Source organism: Aythya fuligula, chromosome 12 (genome assembly GCF_009819795.1).
Source record: "Aythya fuligula isolate bAytFul2 chromosome 12, bAytFul2.pri, whole genome shotgun sequence".
In the NCBI taxonomy this organism is placed as follows: Eukaryota; Metazoa; Chordata; class Aves; order Anseriformes; family Anatidae; genus Aythya; species Aythya fuligula.
Window position 1 is genome coordinate 13,669,851 of NC_045570.1, and position 13,487 is coordinate 13,683,337.

At 35.9% G+C, this 13,487-nt stretch overlaps 1 protein-coding gene across 2 annotated transcripts in view; it reads left to right on the forward strand.

Annotated features, from left to right (window-relative positions):
- The window catches only part of CDH8 (cadherin 8), a 147,654-nt gene that overhangs the window by 9,951 nt on the left and 124,216 nt on the right, over positions 1–13,487 (forward strand). For both annotated transcript variants that reach the window (XM_032195343.1, XM_032195342.1), the window contains exons 2-3: positions 5,247–5,337; positions 5,431–5,693. In XM_032195343.1, coding sequence (XP_032051234.1) covers positions 5,256–5,337; positions 5,431–5,693 — 345 coding nt within the window. In that variant the 5' untranslated portion in view covers positions 5,247–5,255. The remainder of the gene's footprint in view (positions 1–5,246; positions 5,338–5,430; positions 5,694–13,487) is intronic.

The following is a 13,487-nucleotide window of genomic DNA, read 5'->3' on the forward strand; positions in this document are numbered from 1 at the left end:
AAGGGTACAAAATACTTATGCCTGTGTGCAGGCCATGAAGATCCCGAGTTTGCAGCCCTATTGACAGGGGAAATGCAATACCTGATCATGAGCTGTGGGAGACTTGTGATAGTGTAAAGAGAAACTCACTGGTGCTTAATGAATTCCAAATAAAGGAAGTCACAAGATGTACATTTTTGTTAAGGGCACCTGATTAACCTTGCTATTTTATTCTCCTAATCTATATGAAAATCATTACCCACAGCTCAAATCATTTGGCAGAAAGAAGGATCCTTATTTTTGGCAGAAATTGAATTCAATTTATTCTTTTGGACACGAAACCCCCCGTGGGTCAGATGGAATTTCAAGGCTCCAAAGGAGACATGCAAAATGCAAAGGCTGCCTGTCTGCTGCCACGCCGTGCTAGCTGGAACTCTGGGTGATGGGTAAATAAACACCTCTCATCTATTGTTGGAGGCTGCTTGTGTTGTGATGCAGGTTGGCCTGTACTGAATAGGCATCAAGGGTAGGGATTATGGGCAGAGATCTAAAACATTTCCACTGGAACTCCATTGATTTTACGTCTCATTTACCTCATCATATAGTGACAGTCTGATATCAGTCTTCTGAATACGTGTTAAAAGATTCATTTAGTGTCCAAAATCTAAAAGGTTCTGTAAACTCCACAAAAACTTGCTCTTGGCATACACCACCAACTTTTCTCTAGCATCTCTAGTGTAATTTTTTTTTATATAAAACAGTGTTTCATGATTTTTTTTTCTTTTTATTTTTTTTTGTTTTTAACTTAATAACAGCTGTTTAGTAATTGATAAAATATACCCTAATGAAGTAGTGAGGTTGAAGGGTTTAGCTTTTGCTTATCACTATGAATGATAAGGTAAATGAAGAATGAAATTTAAAAAGAAAAAAAAAAAAAAAAAGAAAACACCTTTGTAGATCTTACGATGACCCCATATGTCTCTTATGTGAAGAAACACTACAGTGGCTGTAAAATCTCAAACTAAGATCATGGTGCAAGTCAACGCACTAGCATTGTAATGAAGTAGTTTACTTGAGATAGATATTCTGTGGTTTGAAATCTAGAAATAAATTGATTTTTTTAAAGCTTTTTATGATCTTACTCTGCTTCTTTTTCAGTAAGCAGTTTATATATAAGCTACATTTTTTAACCTTTGTAATCTTTTTTTAACAAATTTACTGCATTCCAGTGGCTACCTTTTAAAGCTACAAGCTGACTCTAAAATAACTGCAATGAAATTATTTCAGATATGCTAGGAACCACAAAGCTTCCAAAACACGTTACACAAAATGAGAAGCATCATCAGTTAGAATATCAACTATGACTTCTGTCATACTGGATTCTGACTTGTCAAAATGAATTATCTTGTAATAGTAATAGAATAATATTTTTCTTAAAGTTTATCAGCACGTAGAACAAGTGGAAAACAAACTCCTCAGCTTTATCCCTATTTCTCTGTAAATTATGTGTGGATAACCAAATTTACAAATAGTCTTACATGTTTGAAACATAAGACAGTTTTCTGAACCTCTGCTATCTGGCATAGTGTGACACTTCCTTTCATCTATTTGTTATATTCTTTATATTTTAAATAGCACTTTCCCCTCTCAGGGGCACATGACCAACTCAGGCTGTTTTGTAAACAGGTTTTCTGAATTAGAGTTGTATCTGTAGTTGCATATATCATGTGCTATATTGGGAAATCACTTAGAGAACGGTGAGGTTTTGTTAATGAAAACAGCCCACAGCCATTATGTTTTTATCAAAAGCAATGCAATTTTATGAAGCTGGAAAAATGCTCTTTCAAGGGCCATGTGCTGGTACTCTCCCAGTCACTTAGCACAAAGTAGTTTTGGCTTCTCGGAGTAACTTCACCATCAGTCCGTGCTCATCACTCCTTTAGACCCTGATGTAACATGAAAAGGGAGAATATTTCTGCCAATTTTTCCTGGCTCCAAAAGCTCCCTTTGCATGTGGCTGTTTAGTACTGTTACAGTAGCCTGTTTCAGGAGCCTTATCATGTACTCCTACACACCTAAACCAGAAGATTATACCTGATTGTAACTCAGCACTTCTTGATTTTCCTATTAGACTATGAAAATTGCAGGGACAAGCATTTAATGATGCCTTCAATTGGTTCCCAACTATCTACATGGTGTTCTGCACCCAGGAATGGAGAAGGAAATTTATTTCCAAATTTGGACAAGAGATTTGGGGACAGTAAAATCTCCATGCATTGCACAAAGTAAATGCCACTGTTCACTGACAGAGCAGTCTAATGAGAGTTTGTTTCTCAGAAAGCTCCAACAGTCTAGGTTCAGCTGTGGAGATACTTACCAAGATCTACTGTTAAAGGAGGATTATGTACATGGATACGTGAAAATGATTATTATTAATTTATTTTTTTTTACACTGCACTGCCTAGCACGTGCCTACAGGAAAGCTGGCGCATGAGAATCTCTTACAGTTTCACGTTCACTGTGCTTGCCTAATGGTACCCTTCCCTGGGCTATTTCATTCAGTTAGGTCTAATGACATTGTGTGTGCATTATTAATATTTTTGGTGTGCTTTTGATTCGATTGCATTAAAGTATTGCTGAATAGGGAACTACCATGAGGACAGTCCAGTCACAGAAAGCCTTGATGCATTAGTGCTGGGGGATAGGACTGAAATTTGCTGGGATAAGTGAAGAGTAACAGGCAGCAAGTCAGGGGGTGGAAATGAGGAGTGATGCACTGAAGTGAACTTAATGCTTGCCAAAGATTCAGAGTGGCAGCTTGAAAAACAAATATCCTGTTCTTACTTCAAACAAAAATGTTTCTATGAGCATCATAGTATTTTATCTCATTTATTTAATCTCTTTTAGAAAAAGACAGCCTGTGCAGATTAATTAGGAATTGTTTTCAAAAAGCCTTTTGAATATGAAAGAGGTGCTTTACTTTATTATTACTTGGTCTTGTGAGTAGGAAAAAAAAAAAAAAAAAAAAAAACAACAACAAAAAAAAAAAACCACTATAGTAATTTGAACTGGAAGAGTAAGAAAATCAGTCATGACCTACTTTTTCATTTTAAAGCTTTCAGGGACAAAGGTATAGCATAGTAGATGGTTTCTGGTGGGCCTCCATTTCTGGGTCAAACATCACTTTGGATATAAACACTGAAGCTCCTCAGAGCTCCTCAGTGATGGAAAAAGACTTTTCAATTGTGCTTTCAGTTTATTGTCCCAGTTTTGAGTTTAATCCTCAGTACTGGTTGAAAATGATGGCTATTACTCTGTTTTACAGTGGTCCTATTTCTCCTGTGTTTCAATTCTTGCTCCACTGAAAGAAAGAGAGAAAAACCTGTCTCAATGCACATGCGTACAAGTCCACTCATGCCACAAGGATCCCATACAAATGAACTGTGTAATGTTGTTTCAAGTTTGGCTGATTCTCTCTTCTACTACCTTATACAGCCAAACGTGCTCCAGGAAATCTGGCCTTTCAACACGTGCCAGACAGTGGCATCAATAGCCTCCCTTTAATTCCTGAGACCAAAAGTGCTTTAAGAAGTGATTTGGCAGACCCTTCCACTGAGCTGTTTGAGTGTTTGCTCCATGTCCTTTTCTCTTCTCTGGAACTTAGAGAAGGTGGAAATATTGAAGACCTCTCTTCCTTCTCACATTTTTTCCAAAAAAATTCATTGCGAAAGCACATTGTATTCTCTGATTTCTTTTCTTTCCATCTCAGTTGGCAATGAGGCCTAAATGATGTTTCTAAGCTACACAGTTACTTCCGTAATGGGTATTCACCTCATTCTTGATGCATTGTCAAAGCACTGCGCTATTAGCTCACCATTCTTCCATGGTATTTGAGATATTGAGTTTTAGTTTGATAACAGCTCTTCTCCCCTTTTAAGAAGACAAGTTTCTCACAGTTTCAGATTTTCATGCAATACATTTCACAGTTGCTTTGGCAATTACTGAAGTTTAAAAAAAAAAATGACTTTTTACATTGTTTGCTTTTAAAATAACAGCTAACATGTATTGGCATTATTCACATCTTCAAATGTGTTCCTCCATGAGTGTGTCTGAATCCAAAAAATAAAAAACACAACCCAGCCCCCAATAAACAGCCCCTACAAGATTTCTGTAGTCCAGCAACACTAGAAGCTCATTTTAAAGGGAAAAAAAACAGCCTCAGGTATGGTGTAAGTTTGTGAGTATGCAGTTCTGCCTTCCTAGTATACAGTGGTTTCTCTTGAGATTGCTTGGATATGAATCAGTCAATGAAAATGTATCAGGAATCTTTTTACAAAACTCTAGCCTCATTAGAGTAGCGGTAATGTAGCCCTTCTCCCTGAGCTGTGCTGCATTTATCTTGCTAAGTGATCTATGGCTGCGTTTCAGGTTTTGCCAATCACTGTGGCAGTAGCTAGCCCAGCTATGTTAACTTACTTGTCCGTTTTAGGGAACATTTACTCTGAGGTGAGACCTGATGTGGCCTTCTAATACACAGAAGGGTGGGTGGAGAAAGACAGACAAAATGCTCCCAAATGTCTACCAAGGAAAATGTCTTTGGAATCAAATCTGACTGCGTGTTTTCTCTGAAAGTGAGAGAGAGAGACACCGAGAGTCCTGTAGGGCAGACGTGCATAAATGAGCTTGCCTGGGTTTTGGTAGTGTTCCGTTTTGGGAATCGTGGATTTCGCAGTGGACTTACCAGCCTTGTTCCTCTATTGGGTTGTGAAGGTTTTGCTGAGCTCTGTGCTGTTGCAGCTTGATGATTACTGATATGAGAACGTACCACTGGAGCTTTATACGCTTAGCAGAAGCAGATCTTTTTCTCTGGTGAAGGAAAAGAAGATAAGTCTATATGGAAGATCATTATTTTATTTGACTTCTTGTTATTTTAAGTGCTAAGCGTTTATGACCGCATTTAAAGTATAGGCTAATAATAGGGCCAGAACATCTTCAGGCTCCAAGACAAACTGCAAGTCAAATGTGTTCCTGAGTGTGTGTGAACACTCATCTGGGTCTTCCCTCACTATTGCAGGCAATGAAGGAATTTTCAAAACTGCTTAAGTTTGTTTGTTTGTTTTAAACTATTTAATATACACTAGTATTACATACTACAAATTCAAAACCTAACGTGGCTTGTTTATGATGTAAAAGTAAATGAGATCTTTTGGAACACTTTCCTAAGCTCTTTAGTCACTGATATGACCTTTTTTTTCTCCCCCCACCAGGAATCTTTAATGACTGGAAAACTCAATGGATCATGTTTTTATAATCTAAGCTATTTTTACGTTGACTGTGCTGTAAACACATGGAGGAGCTGTAAGTAAATGTTCTGTACTGCATGATGAATTGGATTGCTGCAGTCTGGAGGAAAGCAAAATAATAATTTCATTTCTGTGGTGATTTGCGTAGCTTGTGGTACAATGCCAGAAAGACTAACGGAAATGCTTATGGATACATGGACTCCATTAATAATATTATGGATTACTGTACTTCCTTCCATTTTTATGGCTCCAATGAATCAATCTCAAGTACTACCAAGTGGATCCAGTACAGGACTAAAAAGGCTAACTGAAGAACAAAGGGTTTTGAACCGCTCCAAGAGAGGCTGGGTTTGGAATCAAATGTTTGTATTAGAAGAATTTTCTGGACCTGAACCAATACTAGTTGGCCGGGTAAGGCAACGTTCTTTTTTTTTTATTATTTCTCTGAATATATAAATGTATAGCTTGTGAAGGTCTTCAGTCATTTGAACTCTGCTAAGAAATTTAAATTTGAGATGCTCTGTCATTCTGAAATTCTTCTCTAATATACATAAATTCGTGCTTTAAATATACTTCCATTTAAGGATATGTTTTTCTGGTTAGTTAGCCCACTATTTGCCATAAAATTATACATATTTCATTTTTATGACAAAAATGCATGAGCATATACACATCCTTTCTTTTACATCATTAGTCATCACTCTGCATCTCTGTCAGGTGCAGACTCTTCACTAAAGCAACTTTTAGTAATATGTTACTTTGAATTCAAAATATGTTCCTCTTTGTTCATTCAAAAAGGTTGTTACTCTTATAGGTCATTTTCTGTCTCCAGTCTGATTACACAGAATGCAGTTGTGCTTTGAGGATTTTGTAAAAACAATAACAGAAAAAAAAAATCATAAAGCAAAAAGCGGTATATATGGCAAAGCACAAGGTGCTAGTTTATAGGGAAATTCTGATATACACGCATATGAAATAACATCATTGTGACAGTTTTTTTAGTTTAGTTTCAAAGTTAGGAAGATGAAAAGATCAGAAGGAAAATTACCATGTTTTTCCTTGTGTTCTAGTTTGACTGTTGCCTTAAACCTCTAATTCTTGCCATGCATTAGCTTTTTCGTAGCTTTGTGTGTTACCCCCAGTCAGTGAATCAGACTTGCATTTTCTCTAAAAAGAGATCATGTGCCATCTGCATTCACAAGGAATGAATTATCTTAGAATTACTCTTAGGAAAGAATTATCCAATCCTCAATACATCTGGCCCACAGTGAGAAATTCTAAATACTGTGCATGTTTATCTCTAAATTTCAGTTCCTTTTAAAAAAAAATGGGCAAATTGATGTATTTTTTTGGCCACTAAAATTGTGTACCAAACTGATGGATGCAAACCAAATTAATGGATGTCAATTAACCTTGTGATAATTTTGGAAATTCTCTGGGTAAATGACCAGCATATAGGATCATGTATCATGAGTATCAACCACTATACCTATTATCAAAGAAATTATAGGTAAAGCATATTTCTAATTTTTCCCTACTATATTCACTTTGTAGCCTAAACTTAGGGTCAGAAAGCATAATAAACTTTAAATCCAGTAGCTTTCAAGAGCTATGTTAATTTAAATTCAGATCAGTTATTGTTGATCTGTTCTCATTCATTTTTCTTAGGTCAGAAAAATCTCAATTTCAGAGGGACAGCGATATGCTTATTTCAGACGTTAAAATATTTTCTTAAACTATTTTCTCCAACCTGTTATTTTCAGAGTGTGTTATTACCTATTTACATAAGCTTTTAAAATGATTTTCAATTGCTTTTAAGTAGTTGGGGAGATACCTTAGTTTGTGCTTTGTAATAGTTTGATTTTAAGCGTGCATCTGAGTCTTAAGATTTCTACAATATGTTTTTTTGTTTGTTTGTTTGTTTTAATTGATATAATATCTTGAATTTTTTGTCATTAGTGAACAGAAGCGGGTGGGTTAAACAAAGCCAAACCAATAAAGACATTATCCCATCTTCTGCTGGCATTTAGAATAGAATTAGCTACTCTAAAATGCTGTGACAATCTATTTGTTGAGACTGCTGCATAATTAAAACACCACATGATATAGATGGAAAAGAGCAAAAAGTGAAATTTGCTCCCACAGGAAGAAATCCGTGGCTTATTCCTGAAAGTGGCTTAAAATATTCTTGTAATTCTTGTCTGTGTTTATCACTCTCTTTTCAAAAAAAAAACACACCACACACACACAAAAAATATATATATATAAAAAATCATCCATATTTCTGAATTCTTTCCCTAAGGTTTGAGTACTACAGGCACTTTCAAACTCTTCTGTAATCAATGGCTACAGAAGTACTCCACATCTTGCCGACATGCTCTTAGTCCTTCCTGACTTTAAAGTAGCAACTCCCTCAATCATAGTTCATGGCAATCCTTCTTCCCAAAACTTCAAGGTGTACAGAATGTCACGAGCAAAGTGCTCTCATTTTCCATGAAGCTCGGCTATGGTTTGTCCTCTGTCACCCTCATGGTTTCTTATCCATTGTAATTGAAAAACAACCTTCTTTTCAAAACTCAGTAGAATCTCACTTACCTAGTTCCTCCTCATCTCTTTTCTACTTACATTCTTCCTCCAACCTGTCCATTTTGTCCCCTGCCAAAGGATTTTGCACAGCTGGGGTATCTCCTTTATTCTCTGCCTTTCTTTAGCAAGTATGTTTTTGCCGTATGACCTACCTTTACTTATTTATTTGTTTATTTATTTCACCAGACTTTGAATGCAGCCCACTCCATAAAATATTAAACCTCTCTACAATAATTCACTATAGCATATTATGGAGAGAATGCTACCAAACATGTATGCTACCTGATAAACTGTATTTTCTGGGCATAGATGTGGTTCTGTTCCATTTTAGAGACAGTGCTGCCTGTAAGTTCCTTTTACATGTTTGAAGAACTAGTTTAATCTCCAAACAAATATATTCTTTGACAGTTCAGTGCTTCAAAGGGAACATTCTTGAAGCAAATCTAATTATGTAGATTTTGGTTGCACATTTTGTTTCCTTATACACTATTATAGAGTGTAGATGATACTTTTCATGGTCCTACGTAATTTGTATGAACAGGTAATTAGAAAATAGAAAAATAAGTTTCTGCACTAACAGAAATAATATGCACACAAGCAGAATTTAATGGCTGTTTTCAAGTACAACTTTACAGCACACTTCTCATCCCTAAAGAACTGCTAAGGGTAATATTGATACTTAAATAATGTTTTTCAAGTCAGTGAGTGGAAAGGCAGTGACTAGAAGCATGCAATTCTAATGGAATGGAAACATACATCAGCAAAATAAAACTGAAAATTGATATTAATTAAATACAAACACAGCACAAATCAATTTTTAAATAGAAGCCTGAATATAGAGTCCGTGCATTCATTCTGTTAGTTAAAAATATCTCATATTAAAGTTTCTGAAATACTGAGAAAGTTTAGTAAGACTGAATTTACAGAGAGAGGTAATATCTTTTATTAGGCTGCTAGGTTTTTGCAGGAGAAACAGCTTCTAGGCATAAAGACACTTCTTCAGAATTTTAAGTGTTGCAGTACAACTGCAAAGTCTTCAGAGGCACATACTGATCACTGTTCTGCATGAAAATACATTAATAAATGTGTTCTCATTGTATTTGCTGTAATAAATGAAGTAATCAGGGATGAGACAAATAGGAGTTTTAATGTGAATTCTTTCATAAAGCATTGTAGTTTTCTGCAGTGACAATTAAGTTTTGCTTTTGTTCTTGAACTTCTTACAACAGGTTTTAACAAGATGTATTTTATGTCACTTTTCACCATTAGATTGAGTAGGACCAAGTTCAAACTTAAAATAAGCAGCTCTACTGGAGTTCACACATCTGTTTAAAAAAATAATATATATATGAATACTTATATCCTGAGTGATTTCAGAATATAGGAAGTATCTTGTTTCCCTTTTCTGTCTGTACATTGCATTGTAATTTGGCACATGGTATCATAAATTCCATAGTGTTTTTATCTGTACAGAAAAAACTCTGTGTATGCATTTTGAGAAACCTACAAAGTAACCTTTTTCCTGTCTATGTGATGTACTTGGAATGAGTTTGATTTTGTTTGCAGCAATACAATGTAGAAAGGTAGATTTACAAATACTTTTGTACTTCTCTTTCTTTCCTTGCTTCATCCTCAGAAACAGGTACATGCTTTCCAAAGCTACTTTTCCAGATCTACTTTAGAAGACTCCATATACTGCATACTGCTGTCAGCAGTTTGCAGACCTCCCAGTGGCTGACAACCTCATTCAGCTGTAGAGTGATATGTCTTGTGACACTGCATGCTGTCCCTGTGGACTTGATTAGTTAGATAGAACTTTTTCTTGATATACACGGCTGCATTTTCTCAGTCTCCTCTCCATGCATTTACAGCACCATGGCAGATGTGCTATGAAATCTGTGGTGTAGCAAATGCCACTGTTCTTTCACTGGAGACAGCCACTGAATACTCAATGAAATAGGTAATATAGTTAAGAAGCATTAAGAAACTAGGTTTTGAGTATGCCATTTTAGCACCTGTTTTTTGGTACATGTGGTTTTTGTTTTTTTGATTGCTGCTTGTTTGTTTGTTTCTTTCTTTTTTGTGTGTTTTAAATGGGATAGGACACAATTTCATAGACATTTTCAAGCAAAAACCTTGAATAGTTAACGAATTAATGGCTGTCATTTGTAAGTACAATGCAAAGAGAGAACATAAAAGAGGATGAAGGTGACAAAAGTCCTTGTCTCATATTCCCTGACTTAACACTAAATGAACCAGCAATTGAGTCCAGCCACAGAAGAACTCGTCAGTCAGATCGGTGCTGTTTCTATGGTATCACTGCTCCTGGAGTACTCCCCAGTTTCTCCCAGACCTTCCCCAGACTTTTTTAATTTACCTATTTCCAGTCTCAAAGTAATATTTTTGTATATTTTACATGTCACCTGTGATGAGATTCATAAAATGACCAGAGAAGACCTGCAGCTCTGTCACATGCAGAGCCTCTAAGTCGCATCTGTGGCTTGTGGTCGGCAGTAGGGCTGTGCTAGCTCTTGGGAAGTTGCTCTGAAATCCCTGGACAGGGATGGAAACAAACCCCACCGAGTTAGTGAGACTCAGACAGAATGTGTCCAGGTCAGCTCTTTCCTGTGGTGGAGTCTCATGTGGTTTTTAATCTGTGACCAGGGAGCTTGTCTTCTTTCCTTCTGACATGCGTGATATGTGTCTTTTCATTCCGTTAAATGGAGATTTCTGTATGGCTTGTAGAATCAGGGAGCTAGGCAACTCTTGCTATTCAGAGCAATGAAGATTTTTCCCTTGATATATGGCACTTAGGTTCAGGCCTTTAGAGGAGAAATAATTTTCCTGTAGGAGGAGCAGTGGAGAGGCATGATGTTTTTACAGTTACGTGCTTCAGGCTGCGCTACTGTAAAAACCAAACCTGGAAATGCAGAGAGCACTTATAAATAGCTTCAAGCTGTATGTTCTACATTATACATGTTTTATGCAATCTTTGATTTCATTGCCAACATACATTATATCTCTTAACAAGGAAATGGTAGAATCTTACTTTAAAAAAAAAATTAAATAGTTGTGTTGAAGTCCAAGGGATACATATATGCAAAGCAAACAAGGTTTTAATTAAACAAATTCTATCCATATGTTTTGCTTTTTTATTCCTGCAGTGAGCTTGTCTGCCTGAAAATACTGTAGTGCTCAGTGATACAAAACAGAAATGTATATACCTAAGGATCTCATTACTTTAGGCATGAATTACGTGCTGCTTCCCTGAATGGAAGAAATCATGGTGAAATATAGGTGTAGTAAAGTCCTAGCGTAGGCTTCATAGGGTATTATATGGTCTTATGTTAATGCAGTGTTAATGCAAAGTTTCCACACTCAGATCCTCCACTTTTCCTTCTGTTCTAATATATGCTTGTATATTTTCTGGCTATGATTTAAATGTATGCCATAAAGTATTCAATATCTAAATTGTTGCAAAGTCAACATTGCTTTCTGAGCCCTAGATTTTTGTTGTTTTGTAACCATAATTACATACTAATTTTCCTACTTACAGTTAATAAAATCCCAGAAGCTGAAATGTATCATTTATTTTTCCACTGTATTCTTTATGGAAAACACTAATTCCCTGTGCCTCTTTTGTGCTTCTGAAGGAGATGGGATGGCTGTATACTTCATAGAACACTCCTGTTTACATGGGCTAAATCAGCTTAGTCAGCAGGAGTATAAGTAGCTTTGAGAAAAGCTCTTCTTAATTAAATATTACTGCAAAGCCAATAAATATAGTATACAACATTTTATGTAAGCCTGATGAAAGTAGTGTTTTCGAAACAAATATTCCTGAGTCTGCACAAATTCCATTAGTTTCTTTTTAACTAGGGACAGGCTCCAAGAAGTATCTTCTTAAAATATAATACATTTAAACAAGGATGAACAGCGTGAATCTCAAATCTCATTTCAGTATGTTTCTGGGAGTATCACCGACTAAGGTTGAATGCTTTCATGCTCCTCCATCTCCAATCTTAGGGCAAGATATAAACACAATCTGAGTTACAACTTAGAACACTTGCTTGTCAGCTAATACAGCTGGACTGGTAATAACTTCAAAGAGGTATTTCATCAGATGCCTCCTATATTTCTACTTTATGCTATTAGAGCAGTAGTGTAAGAAAGTGGGAAATACCACTATGAGCCACTAAAATGGAAAATACTTTAAAGAATGGCTGACAACGCCAGCTTGCTTATGAATCCTGCAGAATAAAGGGTCAGTCTGCAAAACACCAGGCACCTTCTGAGCCATTTGTATTTTCTTTTTTTCTTTACTAAAATGGGAATGCCTCTGTGATTTGCGTCTTGAATTTTAGACTTCATAGTCAATAAGTATAGAATAACTTTGAGCTTTTTCTTAAAAAAAAAAAAAAAAAAAAAAAAGAGAGAGAGAGAGAGAGAGAAAAAAGAGAGAGGATTTATATATAGTGGATGTAATTACAATGTCTGCTTAGGCATTTGGATCTCCTAATGTTTCTTTAACATTATTAACACTTGGGTTTCCTTGTCATATTTTTCTAATGCTGCAAAAATTTCTAATGTTCCGACAAAAACAGGTAGCATTAAAAATTGTTTTTGCTTTTGAAGAATTAGAACCTTGTGTACTTTTGCTCAATATATTGATCTAAATGTTTTATCTTTCTCTTAATGAATTGAAATGTTTTCCAAGTATACATGCAAAATGCTGATGTGACAGTATAAAAAATTAAGTAGAGCCTTCCACATGATATTCTGCAGATGTCCTATGATTGTTTGGGCTTTCCAACATTGTTTTTTAAAATGGTTTTCAATTTCTACCTGTAGGGCCCACCTCTGGTGCTGTCAGGATGCTTCAGTTCCAGTTGTCAATTTAACTACCAATTAGTGCCAATTGTGATGGTGGTTTTTTGCTAAAAGTTCGTCCTTTCTGAACTTGACAAACATATTTCCTGTATGAACTGAAAAGCTATCAGATAATAGTGACTTCCCCAAACTGACAGGACACATAGCCTTTTGACCAGTAAAGTGAATGGATGTGTTTATTATTATCAGATCCCAATATGTTATTCCTCAATACGTCTATGCTTCTTGTTATGAAAACCTTAAAAATAATTTTGCATTAAAGTGAGAAATGCTTTGGGACTAACTCCTTTAGTGTCTGTAGGCTTCCAGACAGATCTCTGGAGCTGCAGTGGGTACACCTCATGAGCTGAATTACACGAGAGGTGTTCATCTTTTAGCTGGTGGACATGTATACATATTTTGTATGTAATAAATGTACATTCACAGTAATCACAAGAAAAAATAGTTGTATGTGACAATACCAGGAAAGAGTTTGCATAAATTTTGTTTATTGAAAATTCTGTTTTAACAGTTTTTGATTGCTGTAGTAAAGGGAGAGAAGAGAAAGGATGGAATAGCACATGTGCAGACTACCAAGGACTTCCCAACTTAGGGGCTTTTCTTTGTCTGTGGTGGATTTTTTGGACAAAGCTGGGGATGCTGATGCTCTGTAGCTTAATCTGGATGTGAAGTACTAAGCTTCATTACAGAAAGAAAAAAAAATAGTAATTGCTGCAATACACATTTCAG